This window comes from Oncorhynchus mykiss, chromosome 3 (assembly GCF_013265735.2).
Source record: "Oncorhynchus mykiss isolate Arlee chromosome 3, USDA_OmykA_1.1, whole genome shotgun sequence".
NCBI classification, from domain to species: Eukaryota; Metazoa; Chordata; class Actinopteri; order Salmoniformes; family Salmonidae; genus Oncorhynchus; species Oncorhynchus mykiss.
Genome location: NC_048567.1, coordinates 8682377 through 8703591, shown reverse-complemented (window position 1 = coordinate 8703591; position 21215 = coordinate 8682377). Strand labels below are relative to the sequence as shown.

General features: G+C 44.0%; 3 protein-coding genes and 2 non-coding genes across 6 annotated transcripts in view; 3 read left to right on the top strand and 2 right to left on the bottom strand.

Moving 5' to 3' along the window:
• Positions 1–328: 328 nt before the first annotated feature.
• On the top strand, positions 329–4557 carry LOC110520892 (40S ribosomal protein S27). Of its 2 annotated transcripts, XM_021598339.2 has the most exons (4): positions 329–428; positions 1015–1123; positions 1811–1921; positions 4300–4557. In XM_021598339.2, exons 1-4 carry the CDS (start codon positions 423–425, stop codon positions 4326–4328), a joined length of 255 nt encoding a protein of 84 aa, XP_021454014.2. In that variant the 5' UTR covers positions 329–422; the 3' UTR covers positions 4329–4557. The 2 variants fall into 2 exon arrangements, with proteins under 2 accessions (XP_021454014.2, XP_036823763.1); XM_036967868.1 differs by lacking the exon at positions 329–428 and having other exon boundaries at positions 973–1123.
• LOC118964372 lies at positions 1575–1709 on the top strand. The gene has a single exon (XR_005051421.1). It is a non-coding gene; the product is annotated as a small nucleolar RNA SNORA13 (small nucleolar RNA).
• Positions 1994–2129, top strand: LOC118964373. The gene has a single exon (XR_005051422.1). It is a non-coding gene; the product is annotated as a small nucleolar RNA SNORA13 (small nucleolar RNA).
• LOC110520846 (nuclear pore membrane glycoprotein 210-like) lies at positions 4432–17055 on the bottom strand. Its single transcript, XM_021598276.2, has 13 exons — positions 16913–17055; positions 15801–15886; positions 14342–14516; positions 14014–14189; positions 13252–13472; positions 11193–11329; positions 9399–9522; positions 9147–9299; positions 8753–9036; positions 8416–8617; positions 7980–8093; positions 5147–5206; positions 4432–5065 (listed from the first exon to the last, which is right to left on the bottom strand). The coding sequence occupies exons 2-13, from the start codon at positions 15872–15874 to the stop codon at positions 4962–4964; spliced, it is 1824 nt and encodes a 607-aa protein (XP_021453951.2). The 5' UTR covers positions 15875–15886; positions 16913–17055; the 3' UTR covers positions 4432–4961.
• A 1753-nt stretch (positions 17056–18808) lies between these two features.
• The window catches only part of LOC110520797 (nuclear pore membrane glycoprotein 210), a 4271-nt gene continuing 1864 nt past the window's right edge, over positions 18809–21215 (bottom strand). The window contains exon 6 of the mRNA XM_036967855.1: positions 18809–19382. Within this exon, the coding sequence (XP_036823750.1) occupies positions 19155–19382 (228 nt within the window). The 3' untranslated portion in view covers positions 18809–19154. The remainder of the gene's footprint in view (positions 19383–21215) is intronic.

Here is a 21215-nt window from a genome sequence, read left to right as displayed (position 1 = left end):
GTCATATCTCTGAATACGTGTATCCTTAGTACCATATTTATTTTTCGTGGATAAAACAACGAGTAACAAACACGATTTGACTGACAATTAAATGAAGAGATGAGGTGGATGAGAAATACAAAATTGAATGTCTCTATTAAAAATGAAGTGGTCTCTCCCTCACACTGCGAGAGAAATCTAACAAAATCAAATGTGCCAGTAAGGCTAGTTATAGATGGCGCTGAACAAAACCTCTGTGTGTAGACCTGTGTGAAAGACCTGTGTGAAAGAGTTGACCTCACAAACATGGCCTCCTTTGCCTCGCCTCCTTGACACGTAATGGCGACAAAACACTTCCGGCCCCCGCTCTTCGGCCCGTTCATTTATTAACTGTCAACTTCCGGTTGATCCTTCTTTTCGGCAACGGCTACAAACTCGCCAACATGCCAGTAAGTGCGCACACAGGCAATATAACCCTTGCTTCATCCTTGGGAATTTTGTTTGAGCGGGACATGACCACATCCATCGATGTATTAGAACTTTGCAAATATTACGATGTATTTATATTCGGGATTATTCAACCAATGGATAGCTAGTACAATCTTAAACTGCGTGCCAAGCGCGTGCTATGGTCTGCTGAATTTACGCAATATGGCGGCGTACATGCAATAGAAAGCATGGACTGACATCTAACTAGCTAGCTAACTAGTTTGATGTTTAGTGATTGTTTCTAAGCATTTGACAGCGCTTGTACACGATGCAGTTTGACTAGATATGCGCATTCCTTGACTTATGTTTGATAGTAGACGTACGCAGGCTTTAGCTAAACAAGCTAACGTTAAGCGTAGGCTAGCCAGTACTGAAGTTAATAGCCAGGCGTTTACCCAACGAACATTTGTCAAAAATGTTTTTGATTATACTAACTTATGTACACGTCTCCCGTATGGACATTGTTTTAACTTGTTAGCTAGCTAGATTATCAAATAAACTTTATCTGCATTTTCTAAGATGGCCACCCTCTGGTTTCTCTTTCAGCTCGCAAAGGACCTGTTGCACCCAACCTCAGAGGAGGAGAAGAGGAGTCACAAGAAGAAGCGTCTTGTACAGAGCCCTAACTCGTATTTTATGGACGTCAAATGTCCAGGTTAGTGTGTCTCCCTGTAGCTTAGCTAGAAGTGACTCCACGGCTCTGCTCACACCAAACGCAGCCGTCATTGTAAATAATGTGTTCCTAACTGACTTCACTTATTTTATTTTTTATAAATACGTTAACCAAACTGACCATGGTTTAGTATCTAGGGATGTGGGACCATATTCAACTGACAGGTCATTGGTTTGCCTGTCTTCAGTAAAACTGGTCAGTCCACCAAAGGGAGAGTTTGCATGGCTAATGTAAACTAGATGTGATCCAGTGTGGCTCGGTTGGTAGAGCATGGTACTTTCAACGCAAGGGTTGTGGGTTTGATTCTCTCAGGGGAACAGTACAAAAATGTATGTGCTCTGTAAATTGTCAACTAAATGACTTAAATGTAAATCCAGTCTGGTGGTCATTTATTACTGAGACTGACTTGTTTCTAGAGGGATGTGTAGCGACTTGCCTTTGTGTTGCCCATTCATTGTCTCCAGAGTGAATGAGGTGTCAACCAAGGCATACAGTAACCTTGTGGTTGTCTTTTTTTGGAAAGGAATCTCCACTGATTCCTTTCAATAACCGCAAGAACACAACAGTAATTAGAACATCATTTGTGTGTGATTTGTTGGGACTGAAAACACGAGTTGGTCTCGTTCAGGACATTGAGGTGAATGTTAATTTGTCAACTATTCTCTACAGGATGCTATAAGATCACGACAGTGTTCAGTCACGCCCAGACGGTCGTCCTGTGTGTCGGATGCTCCACAGTCCTGTGTCAACCTACAGGGGGTAAAGCACGCCTCACAGAAGGTACTATATTACACACACCCTCAGCCTTCCACACAGTGTCCAGGATAGACAAATACTGTTTGACATAATTGATGCCTTTATGTGTTGCCCATTCATTGTCTCCAGAGTGAATGAGGTGTCAACCAAGGCATACAGTAACCTTGTGGTTGTCTTTTGTTTGGAAGGAGTCTCCACTGATTCCTTTCAATAAGTAACTGCAAGAACACACTAGTGTACAGAAATAATACTGTCTGTTCTGTTTCTAGTTGTAAGTCTGACCTGCAACTCTTTAGGATGAGATGTCAAATTAAACTCCTTTTGGTTTTCCAGTTGAAAATGTCATTTTTTTCCCCCCATACTTTACTGACCATGACCCAAATAATTTAATGTATTGCTTTTCAATAGCCCCCATTGAAGCATGACCCTTGACAGCTCAGGTTGGCAGTGTCTTTAAGGCTAGGAATGGTCAGGGACCTCACAATATTATCATAACAAAACTTAGAGGAAAATTCCACCCAAAACCATTTACAGTGCTACATAACTGTGGACAATATGTTGGTAAACAAATGTTTCATTTTGTTATGATAAGGTTGGTAGCAATGTGTGGAAATCTGTCTCTGCTCAAGTCGACTACAAAATCCACAATGCAAAGCTCTGTAGCTGGCTCGCAAACTTATCTAAACGCAACACCAGCATATGAAGTTGCTAGTTAGTGCAGTTTGTTTAGGTGATTTCACAGCTATCAATTTAGGAGTCTACAATCTCACCATTTTCAACCTGCAGATCGATGTGCCTCATCGTAGTCTGACATTCACAGCAGCACCATGCAATGACGAAGCAGACATGGGAGAGGGGGTTAGTCCCTTTGTTAAATTACACATTTCAATGTAAGAAAATCACAAACGTGATAAATGGCTCACTCGAGAAGACACCTCTCCCCGTATTACAATCTAAAAGTCAGCCTCCCACTACCCTGGAAGTTAATGGGAATATATCAGTGCTGCATCATACCGGCCTGAATGACAATGGCTCAGATACACATGAAATGACCAATGGAATTGATAGAACATACCCAGAGATGCACAAAAACACAACATTCAAAATGGGTGAATCTTTATTGCGATTTGACGTTAAACATTTATCACTATATGATCTGTGCTGTTGCCAGGTGGAACCTTTGCTTAGTGACCGGTGCTATATACCCTTTCCTGGATCACCAGTCAGTTTGTCTGTCCTAGTGTTAATGATTGACAATATTGGCATGCAATGAGTTCCTAGTGAATGGACCATGTTTTTTTATGTCCACCAGACACGCAGGTTGAAATATCAAAACGAACAATATACTAAGATAAACGCAACATGTGTTGGTCCCAGGTTTCATGAGCTGGAATAAAATATCTGTTAGTGAGCATTACACAGGTTCCCCTTGTGCTGGAGACAAAAGGCCACTCAAATGTGCAGTTTTGTCACAATGCAACAGATGTCTGGAGTTGAGGGAGTGTGCTGACTGCAGGAATATCCACCAGAGCTGTTGCCAGATAATTTAAAGTTCTCTACCATAACCTGCCTCCAATGCCGTTTTAAGAGAATTTGGCAGTGCAGACCACTTGTATGGCGTCGTGTGGGTGAGCAGTTTGCTGATGTCAACGTACAGAGTGCCCCGGGGTTACGGTATGGGCAGGAATAAGCTACGAACACAATTGCATTTTAAATGTGCAGAAATAGCATGAGATCCATTTTTTTATAGTTATCTTAGACCAACAGATGCTTATCTGTATTCCCAGTCAAGTGAAATTAATGTATTTTAATTGACTGATTTCCTCGAACTAATTCAGTAAAGAATTTTCAGGTTGATGCAAAACATTTAACTAGCTAGCTGTTGTGAGCTAATTTGTCCTGGGAAATGAACAAGGTCCTTTATTTCTGGATCTTTATAGAATATTGACCAATTTTGAGTTGCGCACAATCGTGTGTTCTCTACTCTGACAATCCACAGATAAAAGGGGAAACCTAGTTAGTTTCTAGTCATCTCTCCTTCTGTGGACTTTGTCGGTTGGCAACCAACTTTAAAGTACATTACCACCGCCGACTGGACTGGTGTGTGGACCTTCTGTTCATATTTCAATAATCAACGAGGAGATGGGAGAGGCGGGACTTGCAGCGCGTCAAGCATCAAAAATAGAACCACGTTTATTTTAGCACCTGGCTACGCAGACGCAGTTTAGATTAAATGATTGAATAACCTCTAGGCTGTCTGTCTGGCCTTAGCTATCCTCATCTCCTTCCCCCACTAGGCTGTCAGTCTAGCCTTAACAATAAACAGTAGTTGGACTTCACTCTCCCTACCATATAAAAGTGAAATCTGTCTGGGACCATAACTAACTCTCTCTTTCACCCAGGATGCTCATTCAGGAGGAAACAGCACTAGACTCTCAGCAATGGAGCTTGTTGGACCGAGAGACCCAAGGGAGGAGAGACGAGTGACCCCACAGTGACCCTGCTCAGGAAGTGACAACGCGAGAGAAAGTGGAGATGAAACTGAAGAGGAAAGATGGTGTTGAGCTCTGCTTTGTGTATGTAGAGAGAGAACGTCCCCTGGCATGACATCACTCCACCGGTCTCTCTCACTTAATAAAGTTTAGCTTTTTGTTAAAGAATCCAGTTTACTTGTCAATCTTTGACTATTATTAGAAAACAACATGGTGTGATGTGGGGAATGTATGCTGGTCATAGATCTATGCCTGAACAACTACCTAGAGACCCTGTTCAAGTAGACCCACTGTTCTTAAATCAGGGGTGTCTCATTCCATAGAGGACCTAGGGTCTGCTGTTTTTTCCCTTTCAATTAAGACCTAAATAACCAGGCGAGGACAATAACTTACTAATCAGTGACCTTAATTCAACCAAGTACAAGGGAGGCGAGACCCGGCAGACACTCGTCCCTCTGGAATGAGTTTGACACCTGTGCCTTAAATGGACCAACGCAACACGCTGACGACGTTTGGCAGGAAATGGTTTAGTTGGAAGGTTTCAACATGGATCATTCACAGGGCTGTTAGTGTCACCGTGTGCTCCAGAGCCAGTTGCGTCGGCGGATGATCCTTTCTGTGTCTGGAGACGAGGGTCTGATCCAGGGAGAGAAACGCACCGTCCTGCTGCATTCCACTGGAGAACACACACCAGCTTTGTCATAAAGTTAAAAATAATTGATGCCCCAATATAGTAGGAAAGGTAACTGGTACTGACGTGTGTTGGAGTACAGGCCGACCACCGGGACAGGAACCGTCTGCATGCAGGAGTTAAACACTGACAAATACAGAAGTGTCACCAACTGAGGTTAGTTATCTATGAATAAGGTAGTGGTGGTATGGTTAGTTACCTATGAACAAGGTAGTGGTGGTATGGTTAGTTACCTATGAACAAGGTAGTGGTGGTGTGGTTAGTTACCTATGAACAAGGTAGTGGTGGTATGGTTAGTTACCTATGAACAAGGTAGTGGTGGTGTGGTTAGTTATCTATGAATAAGGTAGTGGTGGTATGGTTAGTTACCTATGAATAAGGTAGTGGTGGTATGGTTAGTTACCTATGAATAAGGTAGTGGTGGTATGGTTAGTTACCTATGAATAAGGTAGTGGTGGTGTGGTTAGTTACCTATGAATAAGGTAGTGGTGGTATGGTTAGTTACCTATGAACAAGGTAGTGGTGGTATGGTTAGTTACCTATGAACAAGGTAGTGGTGGTATGGTTAGTTACCTATGAACAAGGTAGTGGTGGTGTGGTTAGTTACCTATGAATAAGGTAGTGGTGGTATGGTTAGTTACCTATGAATAAGGTAGTGGTGGTATGGTTAGTTACCTATGAATAAGGTAGTGGTGGTGTGGTTAGTTACCTATGAATAAGGTAGTGGTGGTATGGTTAGTTACCTATGAATAAGGTAGTGGTGGTGTGGTTAGTTACCTATGAATAAGGTAGTGGTGGTATGGTTAGTTACCTATGAACAAGGTAGTGGTGGTATGGTTAGTTACCTATGAACAAGGTAGTGGTGGTGTGGTTAGATACCTATGAACAAGGTAGTGGTGGTATGGTTAGTTACCTATGAACAAGGTAGTGGTGGTGTGGTTAGTTATCTATGAATAAGGTAGTGGTGGTATGGTTAGTTACCTATGAATAAGGTAGTGGTGGTATGGTTAGTTACCTATGAATAAGGTAGTGGTGGTATGGTTAGTTACCTATGAATAAGGTAGTGGTGGTGTGGTTAGTTACCTATGAATAAGGTAGTGGTGGTATGGTTAGTTACCTATGAATAAGGTAGTGGTGGTATGGTTAGTTACCTATGAATAAGGTAGTGGTGGTATGGTTAGTTACCTATGAATAAGGTAGTGGTGGTATGGTTAGTTACCTATGAATAAGGTAGTGGTGGTATGGTTACCTATGAATAAGGTAGTGGTGGTATGGTTAGTTACCTATGAATAAGGTAGTGGTGGTGTGGTTAGTTACCTATGAATAAGGTAGTGGTGGTATGGTTAGTTACCTATGAATAAGGTAGTGGTGGTATGGTTAGTTACCTATGAATAAGGTAGTGGTGGTATGGTTAGTTATCTATGAACAAGGTAGTGGTGGTGTGGTTAGTTATCTATGAATAAGGTAGTGGTGGTATGGTTAGTTACCTATGAATAAGGTAGTGGTGGTATGGTTAGTTACCTATGAATAAGGTAGTGGTGGTGTGGTTAGTTACCTATGAACAAGGTAGTGGTGGTGTGGTTAGTTACCTATGAACAAGGTAGTGGTGGTATGGTTAGTTACCTATGAACAAGGTAGTGGTGGTGTGGTTAGTTACCTATGAACAAGGTAGTGGTGGTGTGGTTAGTTACCTATGAATAAGGTAGTGGTGGTGTGGTTAGTTACCTATGAATAAGGTAGTGGTGGTGTGGTTAGTTACCTATGAACAAGGTAGTGGTGGTATGGTTAGTTACCTATGAACAAGGTAGTGGTGGTGTGGTTAGTTACCTATGAACAAGGTAGTGGTGGTATGGTTAGTTACCTATGAACAAGGTAGTGGTGGTGTGGTTAGTTACCTATGAATAAGGTAGTGGTGGTGTGGTTAGTTACCTATGAACAAGGTAGTGGTGGTATGGTTAGTTACCTATGAACAAGGTAGTGGTGGTGTGGTTAGTTACCTATGAACAAGGTAGTGGTGGTGTGGTTAGTTACCTATGAATAAGGTAGTGGTGGTATGGTTAGTTACCTATGAACAAGGTAGTGGTGGTATGGTTAGTTACCTATGAACAAGGTAGTGGTGGTGTGGTTAGTTACCTATGAACAAGGTAGTGGTGGTGTGGTTAGTTACCTATGAATAAGGTAGTGGTGGTATGGTTAGTTACCTATGAATAAGGTAGTGGTGGTATGGTTAGTTACCTATGAACAAGGTAGTGGTGGTATGGTTAGTTACCTATGAACAAGGTAGTGGTGGTATGGTTAGTTACCTATGAATAAGGTAGTGGTGGTATGGTTAGTTACCTATGAATAAGGTAGTGGTGGTATGGTTAGTTACCTATGAATAAGGTAGTGGTGGTATGGTTAGTTACCTATGAACAAGGTAGTGGTGGTATGGTTAGTTACCTATGAACAAGGTAGTGGTGGTATGGTTAGTTACCTATGAACAAGGTAGTGGTGGTATGGTTAGTTACCTATGAACAAGGTAGTGGTGGTGTGGTTAGTTACCTATGAACAAGGTGGTGTGGTTAGTTACCTATGAACAAGGTAGTGGTGAAGAGTGGTTAGATAGTTACCTATGAATAAGGTAGTGGTGGTGTGGTTAGATAGTTACCTATGAACAAGGTGGTGTGGTTAGTTACCTATGAACAAGGTAGTGGTGATGTGGTTAGTTACCTATGAATAAGGTAGTGGTGGTGTGGTTACCTATGAACAAGGTAGTGGTGAAGAGTGGTTAGATAGTTACCTATGAACAAGGTAGTGGTGAAGAGTGGTTAGATAGTTACCTATAAACAAGGTAGTGGTGAAGAGTGGTTAGATAGTTACCTATGAACAAGGTAGTGGTGAAGAGTGGTTAGATAGTTACCTATGTATAAGGTGGCAGTAGTGGCCATAACTGCAAACACAGCAAAGACCAGGATGAGATGGAAGTCCAGGAGCTGAGTCCAGGAAGATTGTAGACGAATCAGATCTGTGGAACCTGAACACACACTCAGACAGGGTCAGATGTGTGGATACAGGGGTGAGTCAGTGGGCTATAGCAGGGTTTCCCTAACTCTGTCCTGCCCCCCCCCCCCCCGGGTGAATGTTATGATTTTTGTCCTAGCACTACACAGCTCATCCAAATAATCAAAGCTTGATGTTGAGTTGGATATTTGAATCAGGTGTGTAGTGCTAGAACAAAAACCAAAACGTGCACCCAGGGGCGGCCCCAGGACCGAGTTTGGGAAACACTGTTGTATAGGAACGTTTTCATTGTCGTGTTTAGCTGTGTTTTGGCTCTGTGTGAGTCTGCTCCTCACCTATCTTCACCTCGCTGTCCACCGTGATGTAAACTGTAAGGGCATGAGTCTGTGGGGTCAGGTGGCTGGAGAGGGTGATGTTGGCAGGAGGGGGCAGGGCCTGACTTTTGACCCAGGAAGTGGAAATGTATACAGACAACACCAGATGTCCGTCTGATTGACTGGGCTCAGATAGCAGCACGTCAGTACTGTCAGAGTGGAACTAAACGCAACAAAGAGAGAGAAGAGATATGGATTGCATTCACTCCATACTGTCTATGCCAAGGTCTTAAAGCTGTATGCATTGTGTATTGTGGGGCTGTAAATGCTCTAATGCTTAATGTTAAATGTGACCCACCTGTAGGGCAGAGAGCACCTCCTTGGTGCCCAGCACAGAGAACTCTGCCATGGGATGCAGAGCAGATAGCACCAGGAAAGACACTGGGCAGTGGAACGCAGGCAGGTACGGCAACTGTACCAAACGTCCGGAGAGAGGTAGCGACAGAGCAGAGAGAGGGAGGACAGGGACGGGGGACTGGCCCCGCAGAGAGGCTGAGAGAGCGACGGAGACAGAGAGGGAGGAGAGGAGGTGGAGGACGGAGTCTGACTGGGGACGGACAGAGACTCTGCAGCTGTATTCACCTGAGGGAGAGAGTCAAAAATTGGTAAAATAATTATTTACTGTATCATTTTAGAGACATGGTATTTTTATCAATGGGATAGGGATGAGAAGTCCTGTGTCCCTGTCGTACCTGTGTCGAGGTCATAGTGAGGCGTGGTGACCATCACAGCCTGCAGCGTGTTGAGCTGGAGGTAGGGGGCGCTGAAATGCAGGAAACACCGTAACTCTGCCTCTGGCTGCAGCCTCTTCTCTATGGCCTCCCTCTGGGACAGGGAACACTGAGCTGGGGGAAGAGATGGGGAGGTGGGGGAAGAGATGGGGAGGTGGGAGAAGAGGAGCAAGGTAAGGAGAGAGAGCAGAGAGGTATCAATTTACTACTCACCTGTGTTGAAGGGGGAGGTGTATAGTTCCACAGGAACAGTGTAGTCAGCTGCGTCAGGCCAGTTGGTGAGAAAACGATCATCAGGAGGAGAGAGTTCTGGGATGACTGGAGAGTCCACCTTCACCTGTTGGCAAAACACTACCATGGTGGCCCATTCATTTCCATGGTAACCCTCTGCTGTACTATACAGTGCCTTGCGAAAGTATTCGGCCCCCTTGAACTTTGCGACCTTTTGCCACATTTCAGGCTTCAAACAAAGATATAAAACTGTATTTTTTTGTGAAGAATCAACAACAAGTGGGACACAATCATGAAGTGGAACGACATTTATTGGATATTTCAAACTTTTTTAACAAATCAAAAACTGAAAAATTGGGCGTGCAAAATTATTCAGCCCCCTTAAGTTAATACTTTGTAGCGCCACCTTTTGCTGCGATTACAGCTGTAAGTCGCTTGGGGTATGTCTCTATCAGTTTTGCACATCGAGAGACTGACATTTTTTCCCATTCCTCCTTGCAAAACAGCTCGAGCTCAGTGAGGTTGGATTGAGAGCATTTGTGAACAGCAGTTTTCAGTTCTTTCCACAGATTCTCGATTGGATTCAGGTCTGGACTTTGACTTGGCCATTCTAACACCTGGATATGTTTATTTTTGAACCATTCCATTGTAGATTTTGCTTTATGTTTTGGATCATTGTCTTGTTGGAAGACAAATCTCCGTCCCAGTCTCAGGTCTTTTGCAGACTCCATCAGGTTTTCTTCCAGAATGGTCCTGTATTTGGCTCCATCCATCTTCCCATCAATTTTAACCATCTTCCCTGTCCCTGCTGAAGAAAAGCAGGCCCAAACCATGATGCTGCCACCACCATGTTTGACAGTGGGGATGGTGTGTTCAGCTGTGTTGCTTTTACGCCAAACATAACGTTTTGCATTGTTGCCAAAAAGTTCCATTTTGGTTTCATCTGACCAGAGCACCTTCTTCCACATGTTTGGTGTGTCTCCCAGGTGGCTTGTGGCAAACTTTAAACAACACTTTTTATGGATATCTTTAAGAAATGGCTTTCTTCTTGCCACTCTTCCATAAAGGCCAGATTTGTGCAATATACGACTGATTGTTGTCCTATGGACAGAGTCTCCCACCTCAGCTGTAGATCTCTGCAGTTCATCCAGAGTGATCATGGGCCTCTTGGCTGCATCTCTGATCAGTCTTCTCCTTGTATGAGCTGAAAGTTTAGAGGGACGGCCAGGTCTTGGTAGATTTGCAGTGGTCTGATACTCCTTCCATTTCAATATTATCGCTTGCACAGTGCTCCTTGGGATGTTTAAAGCTTGGGAAATCTTTTTGTATCCAAATCCGGCTTTAAACTTCTTCACAACAGTATCTCGGACCTGCCTGGTGTGTTCCTTGTTCTTCATGATGCTCTCTGCGCTTTTAACGGACCTCTGAGACTATCACAGTGCAGGTGCATTTATACGGAGACTTGATTACACACAGGTGGATTGTATTTATCATCATTAGTCATTTAGGTCAACATTGGATCATTCAGAGATCCTCACTGAACTTCTGGAGAGAGTTTGCTGCACTGAAAGTAAAGGGGCTGAATAATTTTGCACGCCCAATTTTTCAGTTTTTGATTTGTTAGAAAAGTTTGAAATATCCAATAAATGTCGTTGTCCCACTTGTTGTTGATTCTTCACAAAAAAATACAGTTTTATATCTTTATGTTTGAAGCCTGAAATGTGGCAAAAGGTCGCAAAGTTCAAGGGGGCCGAATACTTTCGCAAGGCACTGTACCTCTCTGAGGGCCTGCTGTCCACCTTCCAGTCTGTAGTAGACCACTACCGTCCCAGAATGCTTTGCCAGAGCAGCTCCCGTCTTTGGGTCAATCTGCAGAATACGACTAGACGACACGTTCCACTGACCTGGCTGGCCTGAGACAGAGAGAGAGAGAGATGTGTGTGTGTGTTTTCTTTTATTTTGACCCTTCATTTTATCAGGGAGTCATACTGACACCAAGGTCTCTACAGATGAGCCCTGAATGACAGAAATGACAGAAAATACACACTTCAAAAATACAAAATGGAAGCAGAAATAAAATCATGGTCATGAAAAAGAGACATTCATCAGTAAAAAGGTCCTCAATCAGCATTCTGAACTGGCCTAGAGGAACCAAAACATCACATTTAAGAACATTTTGAAGATTGTTCCACAAATAAGGTACAAAAAAACTAAAAGCTGATTTACCTAACTCATTAGAGACAAAAGGACTAATTTCCAGAGTTAACAATTCCTGAGACCAGGTGTGGTAACTCCTATGTCATAAGTTCAGTAAAGATGTTCGGTACAGTGGGACTCATTTATAAATGAAAACATAGCAATGTATCAACCTATGTGAGTGACATCAAAGAGGGCCAACCAACATACTGGTAGAAAATGCAGTGAAGAGTGCTAAAACTGTCACCCGTAATAAAGCACAGTGCACTATGATAAATTGCATCTAGCTGCGTTAATGAAGTAGCAGCTGCGTTCATATAGATGATGTCGCCATAGTCTAGGACTGATAAGAACGTTGACTGACTAATCTGCTTTCTACTATTTATCGAGAGGCAGGACCTATTTCTATAGAAGCCCATTTTTATTCACAGCATCTTAACTAATTCGTCAACATTATTTTTAAAATACAGCTTTTCATCTATCCAGATGCCTGTAAGCAGGGACACGATCAATATGGACACCATCCAAAGTACATATGCTTAAATCAGAGTTGTATTTATGCGCTCTAGAGAACAACATGTACTTAGTTTCACCTGCATTCAATACTCATTTCAGGTCAATAAAGTTTTTCTGTAATACAATGAAGGCAGACTGTAGTTAGCATACACAACAGTATTATCAGCATACAATTGCAGGTTAAACCTTTTTACAGACAAGTTGATATTGTTAATGTAAACAGTCAAAATTACAGGACCAAAAATTAACCCCCTTTCATAGTATCCAGGAAACCTGATTTAACACCATCAGTAGACACACATCTGTCAAATGATTTTCACACCAGTTACATGCAGCCTGGTCCAGGCCAATTGAGGCCAGCTTGTGAATGAGCAGTGAGTGAACAACAGTATCAAAGGCCTTTGACAGGTCAATGAAGAGGGCAGCACAATGTTGTTATCCATACAGTTAAACACATTTATAACTAGGGATGGAGCAGAGATGCTATGACCTTGTCTAAAACCCGACTGATGTACTTATAGACTACATTTCAAAGATAAGAAGGATCTTAGCTGAGAATTAACCAAGGATTCTAATATTTTAGCGAGGCAAGAAAGTTTAGAAATAGGGCAATAATTATTTAGGTCACCACTTTTGTGAAGGGGGAGTACATGGGCCGCCTTCCAAACCTTGGGAATAGTACCAGATATAATGGTCAGGTTAAAATATGGGTTAATGATTCGGCAAGCAGGGGGCAGAGAGCTGCAGCAATAATGGATCAAGCATATCAGCCCCAGTTTTTGATGTTTCTTTTTACATCAATCTTAAGCAAGACAGCTAGCACATCACAGATAGTAAATTGCTGAAATGAAAACAAAGTTTCACTAGAAGTTGACGTGTTAACCGTCGAGTCAGCTAGAGGCTGGCGGAGTGAAGAGCAGTCGATTGACTGACCAGGTCTTGGTGGCAGGTAGCCTAGCGGTTAAGAGCTAGTAACCTCCAACAACAACTGCTCCCTGGGCCCTGATGACGTGGATGTTGATTATGGCAGCCCCCCCGCACCTCTCTGATACAGAGGTGTTAAATACAGAAGACACATTTCAGGTGAATGCATTCAGTTGTACAACTTGTGTGTGTGTCTCACCTTGCGGTCCTGTCAGGGGGGTGTTGAAGCAGAGTGTGTCTCCGGGCCTGAGTGCGTGTGGCGGGGCAGAGATGGCGGGGAGGACAGGGAGGGGGGTGTAGTCACTCAGGGAGGGGTTGGTGGGGTCTGCCTGCACCCCTAGGACTGTCAAACCCCCAGACACTGTCTGGACCACAAAGGAATGACTGTCTGAGTCTGGAGTCACCTGCACCAAGTCATCCCTGAGAGAGAGAGAGAGGAGAGAGTGAAAGAGAGAGAAAGAGAGGGAGAGAGAGCGAGAGAGAGAGAGAGAGAGAGAAAGAGAGGGAGAGAGAGCGAGAGAGAGAGAGAGAAGAAAGAGTGTTTAAAGATGGAATCCACATTAGGGGAAACAACGCTACTGTTCGCCCTGAGCACCTTTGTTATGGTTTTTGTCTTGCTGTTGAAACAGAAGAGAAACAGAGGAGAAACAGAGGGCAGCAGACTCCGTCCGCATGGTAAAAAATGATCTGTATTTATTGTGCTGTTCTATCATGCGGGCAGTGATGTCTGAGAGGAGAAACAGTGTTGGTTGTTGGCAGTAACTTCTTTGCTTCCCAAACGGACGTGGCAGTTTGACCATGAAGGATCCCAGCTTTAAGGAAAATAAAACAGACAGAGAGATTTGACTATATACTGTGTGTGTTACCTGTTGGTGGTAATATCAGAGTGTGTGTGTTACCTGTTGGTGGTAATGTCAGAGTGTGTGTGTTACCTGTTGGTGGTAATGTCAGTGTGTGTTACCTGTTGGTGGTAATGTGTGTGAGGGTGTTATGGGCGTTGAACTGTTGTCCCAGGTTGTCGTAGCAGAGAGCCCTGACTCTGATGGTCCAACCCAGGGGAAAGGCAGGCAGGCCTCCCCCTCCAACACTGTACAGGCTGGACACACTGAATAGCCTGACAAACCACACTGGAGACACCTGGCAGACAACACACAAATACACTTTTGTACTCCCTAGCATGGTCAGATAGTGATGACCCAGTCCCAGTTAGGGTCAACTGTGGATGCTGAGTTTCTCACCAGGTCTACTTTAGAATGGATCCCCTCGAAGGACACAAGTGACCAACTTACCCGGACGCTGATGAGCAGGGTCTGGTTGACCCCACAGGTCTCCATAGCGATGACCTCCAGCAGGGCGGATCCCGTGTCAGGCCCCGCCCTCAGAACTCCCTGGCTGTCCACCGTTACAAGACCCTCCCCTTTCACACACTGACACAGGGCGTACCGCACAGGACAGATTGCGTCTCTAAAACACACAATCACACATGCATGACTACAGACATGAGTACAGACAAACACACACACACACACAACCCCATAGAGACTGGACACACAGTCCAGACACACCATAAAACTATAGTATACAGTCAATACAGTCCAGATGTACTGTCACAACACACCATAAAACTATAGTACAAGTCTGTATACAGTCCAGATGTACTGTCACAACACACCATAAAACTATAGTACACAGTCTGTATACAGTCCTGATGTACTGTCACAACACACCATAAAACTATAGTACACAGTCTGTATACAGTCCTGATGTACTGTCACAACACACCATAACAGAGGTCCGGACAACAGGCCCCCCGATTTGACATACTGAACTCTATCGGAGAATTAGTTGGTGAACCAAGCGAGGTAATAATTTGAGAAACCAAGGCTGTTGAGTCTGCCAATAAGAGCCTCATTCTAAAGTTGATCAGGGAGGTGACCAAGAACCCGATGGTCACTCTGACAGAGCTCTATTGTTCCTCTGTGGAGATGGGAAAACCTTCCAGAAGGACAACCATCTCTGCAGCACTCCACCAATCAGGCCTTTATGGTAGAGCGGCCAGACGGAAGCCATTCCTCAGTAAATGGTACATAACAGGCCACTTGGAGTTTGCCAAAAGGCACCTAAAGGACTATCAGATCATGAGAAACAAGATTCTCTGGTCTGATGAAACCAAGATTGAACTCCTTGGCCTTAATGTCAAGCATCACGTCTGGAGGAAACCTGGCACCATCCCTACGGTAAAGCATGGTGGTGGCAGCATCATGCTGTGGGGATGTTTTCAGTGGCAGGGACTGGGAGACTAGTCAGGATCTAGGGAAAGATGAACGGAGCAAAGTACAGAGAGATCCTTGATGAAAACCTGCTCCAGAGCGGTTCACCTTCCAACAGGACAACGACCCTAAGCACACAGCCAAGACAATGTAGGAGTGGCTATGGGACAAGTCTTTGAATGTCCTTGAGTGGCCCAGCCAGAGCACGGACTTGAACCCGATCGAACATCTCTGGAGAGACCTGAAAGTAGCTGTGCAGCGATGCTCCCCATCCAACCTGACAGCTTGAGAGGATCTGCAGAAACCCCCCAAATAGAGGTGTGCCAAGCTTGTAGTGTCATACCCAAGAAGAATAGAGGCTGTAATCGCTGCCAAAGGTGCTTCAACAAAGTACTGAGTAAAGGGTCTGAATACGTAAATGTGATATCTTGTTTTTCTGCACATGCAGACATACACAACCACACATGCTGGCTCTCACTTGTTGCTCTGTAGTGCGTAGTGTGAGTAGGGAGACATGAGGATGGATCTGGAGGTTCCTACAGCCAGCTGCATCTCCTGGTACACCTTAGAGAGGAGAGAGGAGATAGATCTGGAGGTTCCTACAGCCAGTTGCATCTCCTGGTACAACTTAGAGAGGAGAGAGATCTGGAGGTTCCTACAGCCAGCTGCATCTCCTGGTACAACTTAGAAAGGAGAGATCTGGAGGTTCCTACAGCCAGCTGCATCTCCTGGTACAACTTACAGAGGAGAGAGATCTGGAGGTTCCTACAGCCAGCTGCATCTCCTGGTACAACTTAGAGAGGAGAGAGATCTGGAGGTTCCTACAGCCAGCTGCATCTCCTGGTACAACTTAGAAAGGAGAGATCTGGAGGTTCCTACAGCCAGCTGCATCTCCTGGTACAACTTAGAGAGGAGAGAGATCTGGAGGTTCCTACAGCCAGCTGCATCTCCTGGTACAACCTAGAGAGGAGAGATCTGGAGGTTCCTACAGCCAGCTGCATCTCCTGGTACAAATTAGAGAGGAGAGAGATCTGGAGGTTCCTACAGCCAGCTGCATCTCCTGGTACAACTTAGAGAGGAGAGAGATCTGGAGGTTCCTACAGCAAGCTGCATCTCCTGGTACAACTTAGAGAGGAGAGATCTGGAAGTTCCTACAGCCAGCTGCATCTCCTGGTACAACTTAGAGAGGAGAGAGATCTGGAGGTTCCTACAGCCAACTGCATCTCCTGGTACAACTTAGAGAGGAGAGAGATCTGGAGGTTCCTACAGCCAGTTGCATCTCCTGGTACAACTTAGAGAGGAGAGAGATCTGGAGGTTCCTACAGCCAGCTGCATCTCCTGGTATACCTTAGAGAAGAGACATCTGGAGGTTCCTACAGCCAGCTGCATCTCCTGGTACAACCTAGAGAGGAGAGATCTGGAGGTTCCTACAGCCAGTTGCATCTCCTGGTATATCTTAGAGAGGAGAGGACAGGACAGGAGTAGAAAGGAGTAAAGAGTGGAGAGGTTATCATATCACAGACATAAACTACTCAACAACAACCTATAAACAAATGTCTCAAAAGCAGGAGGTGGACCCAGTGTGTTTACCAGTATCTGTATCTCGTCAGAAAGCTGCTGGTGGGAGGCTGACGTGTGATTGGCCAGCTGAACTGTCACTCTCAAACTGGTCCTGCCCGCTGCCCATGCCCTCACCAGCACAGAGAAACTATGGGCAGGAGAGACAGTCACCCCCGCCTAACACACACACACACACACACACACACACACACACACACACACACACACACACAGTCATATCCAAGTGGTTTGACACACATTGACCTACATATACAGTGCCTTGCGAAAGTATTCGGCCCCCTTGAACTTTGCGACCTTTTGCCACATTTCAGGCTTCAAACATAAAGATATAAAACTGTATTTTTTTTGTGAAGAATCAACAACAAGTGGGACACAATCTTGAAGTGGAACGACATTTATTGGATATTTCAAACTTTTTTAACAAATCAAAAACTGAAAAATTGGGCGTGCAAAATTATTCAGCCCCTTTACTTTCAGTGCAGCAAACTCTCTCCAGAAGTTCAGTGAGGATCTCTGAATGATCCAATGTTGACCTAAATGACCAATGATGATAAACACAATCCACCTGTGTGTAATCAAGTCTCCGTATAAATGCACCTGCACTGTGATAGTCTCAGAGGTCCGTTAAAAGCGCAGAGAGCATCATGAAGAACAAGGAACACACCAGGCAGGTCCGAGATACTGTTGTGAAGAAGTTTAAAGCCGGATTTGGATACAAAAAGATTTCCCAAGCTTTAAACATCCCAAGGAGCACTGTGCAAGCGATAATATTGAAATGGAAGGAGTATCAGACCACTGCACATCTACCAAGACCTGGCCGTCCCTCTAAACTTTCAGCTCATACAAGGAGAAGACTGATCAGAGATGCAGCCAAGAGGCCCATGGTCACTCTGGATGAACTGCAGAGATCTACAGCTGAGGTGGGAGACTCTGTCCATAGGACAACAATCAGTCGTATATTGCACAAATCTGGCCTTTATGGAAGAGTGGCAAGAAGAAAGCCATTTCTTAAAGATATCCATAAAAAGTGTCGTTTAAAGTTTGCCACAAGCCACCTGGGAGACACACCAAACATGTGGAAGAAGGTGCTCTGGTCAGATGAAACCAAAATTGAACTTTTTGGCAACAATGCAAAACGTTATGTTTGGCGTGAAAGCAACACAGCTCATCCCTATGAACACACCATCCCCACTGTCAAACATGGTGGTGGCAGCATCATGGTTTGGGCCTGCTTTTCTTCAGCAGGGACAGGGAAGATGGTTAAAATTGATGGGAAGATGGATGGAGCCAAATACAGGACCATTCTGGAAGAAAACCTGATGCAGTCTGCAAAAGACCTGAGACTGGGACGGAGATTTGTCTTCCAACAAGACACTGATCCAAAACATAAAGCAAAATCTACAATGGAATGGTTCAAAAATAAACATATCCAGGTTTTAGAATGGCCAAGTCAAAGTCCAGACCTGAATCCAATCGAAAATCTGTGGAAAGAACTGAAAACTGCTGTTCACAAATGCTCTCCATCCAACCACACTGAGCTCGAGCTGTTTTGCAAGGAGGAATGGGAAAAAATTTCAGTCTCTCGATGTGCAAAACTGATAGAGACATACCCCAAGCGACTTACAGCTGTAATCGCAGCAAAAGGTGGCGCTACAAAGTATTAACTTAAGGGGGCTGAATAATTTTGCACGCCCAATTTTTCAGTTTTTGATTTGTTAAAATAGTTTGAAATATCCAATCAATGTTGTTCCACTTCATGATTGTGTCCCACTTGTTGTTGATTCTTCACAAAAAAATACAGTTTTATATCTTTATGTTTGAAGCCTGAAATGTGGCAAAAGGTCGCAAAGTTCAAGGGGGCCGAATACTTTCGCAAGGCACTGTACAGGGACAAAGTGTAGCGTACCTGAGTGTGTCGGGTTTGTATCTCCAGTACTCCAAGCTTGCCCAGATTCCAGTGGAAGGAGAGACCAGACTCTACACTGCCCAGAGCAAAGGGGTTCTGACTATTGTCACTGCCCATCACATACACTGGCATCTAAATGCACGCACACACACACACACACTGGGGTTACTAAACCACATGCACATACGCACCCAAATACCGTACAAACTTACACAGAAACAAGCTACACTGTTACCTCAGTGCCCACAGACAGTTTGACCAGAGGGCCCTGGATCCTGACCCCTGTCAGGTTAAACACCTCCACATCCACCTCATCCTGACACACACACAAAGACAACCAGATAATCAACAAGTCAAAAGTATATGTGTGTGTGTGTGTGTGTGTGTGTGTACCTGTGCGAAGGTGAGCAGAGCTCCGGTGTCCTGAGTGACGGTCTGCAACGCCCCTCTGAGTTTGACCATGCCCACTGCCACTCCATGGACCAATCCTGTCTCGGTCACCGTGGCGATGCGGCTGTCACTCACAGAGAAGCCCACACTGGACTGGGGGTGGGGGCCGCCCTCCCACTTCACCTGAGAGAGGTGTGCGTGTGTAAGTGTATGAGAGGGAGTTATGACATTGACACAGTAGATAGTAATACCATGACTTCCATCAGCATCATATTCACTTTGTTGTGAATCTCTAAAAGCCTTTTGAATTGTCATGTGATCCAATGATGAATCAAACACTGTTCAAGACCAGAAACCTAGAAACAGAGCTAACAGAAACCTAGAGTCAAAGTAAACAGAAACCTAGAGTCAGAGCTAATAGAAACCTAGAGTCAGAGTAAACAGAAACCTAGTCAGAGCTAACAGAAACCTAGAGTCAGAGTTGACAGAAACCTAGTCAGAGCTAACAGAAACCTAGAGTCAGAGTTAACAGAAACCTAGAGTCAGAGTAAACAGAAACCTAGAGTCAGAGCTAATAGAAACCTAGAGTCAGAGTAAACAGAAACCTAGTGTCAGAGCTAACAGAAACCTAGAGTCAGAGTAAACAGAAACCTAGAGTCAGAGCTAACAGAAACCTAGAGTCAGAGTAAACAGAAACGTAGAGTCAGAGAAAACAGAAACCTAGAGTCAGAGTAAACAGAAACCTAGAGTCAGAGTAAACAGAAACCTAGAGTCAGGGTAAACAGAAACCTAGAGTCAGAGTTGACAGAAACCTAGTCAGAGCTAACAGAAACCTAGAGTCAGAGTTAACAGAAACCTAGAGTCAGAGTTAACAGAAACCTAGAGTCAGAGAAAACAGAAACCTAGAGTCAGAGAAAACAGAAACCTAGAGTCAGAGAAAACAGAAACCTAGAGTCAGAGTAAACAGAAACCTAGAGTCAGAGTAAATAGAAACCTAGTCAGAGTTAACAGAAACCTAGAGTCAGAGTAAACAGAAACCTAGTGTCAGAGCTAACAGAAACCTAGAGTCAGAGAAAACAGAAACCTAGAGTCAGAGCTAACAGAAACCTAGAGTTAGAGAAAACAGAAACCTAGAGTCAGAGAAAACAGAAACCTAGAGTCAGAGAAAACAGAAACCTAGTCAGAGAAAACAGAAACCTAGAGTCAGAGAAAACAGAAACCTAGAGTTAGAGAAAACAGAAACCTAGAGTCAGAGTAAACAGAAACCTAGAGTCAGAGAAAACAGAAACCTAGAGTCAGAGTTAACAGAAACCTAGAGTCAGAGAAAACAGAAACCTAGAGTCAGAGCTAACAGAAACCTAGAGTCAGAGAAAACAGAAACCTAGAGTCAGAGAAAACAGAAACCTAGAGTCAGAGAAAACAGAAACCTAGAGTCAGAGTAAACAGAAACCTAGAGTCAGAGAAAACAGAAACCTAGAGTCAGAGTAAACAGAAACCTAGAGTCAGAGTAAACAGAAACCTAGAGTCAGAGTAAACAGAAACCTAGAGTCAGAGTAAACAGAAACCTAGAGTCAGAGCTAACAGAAACCTAGAGTCAGAGCTAACAGAAACCTAGAGTCAGAGTAAACAGAAACCTAGAGTCAGAGTTAACAGAAACCTAGAGTCAGAGTAAACAGAAACCTAGTGTCAGAGCTAACAGAAACCTAGAGTCAGAGTAAACAGAAACCTAGAGTCAGAGTTAACAGAAACCTAGAGTCAGAGTAAACAGAAACCTAGAGTCAGAGTAAACAGAAACCTAGAGTCAGAGTAAACAGAAACCTAGAGTCAGAGTTAACAGAAACCTAGAGTCAGAGCTAACAGAAACCTAGAGTCAGAGTAAACAGAAACCTAGAGTCAGAGTAAACAGAAACCTAGTGTCAGAGCTAACAGAAACCTAGAGTCAGAGTTAAAGCTGCAATATGTAATTTTTTGGGTGACGATCAAATTTACAAAGAAATGTGTGTTATAGATCTGTCA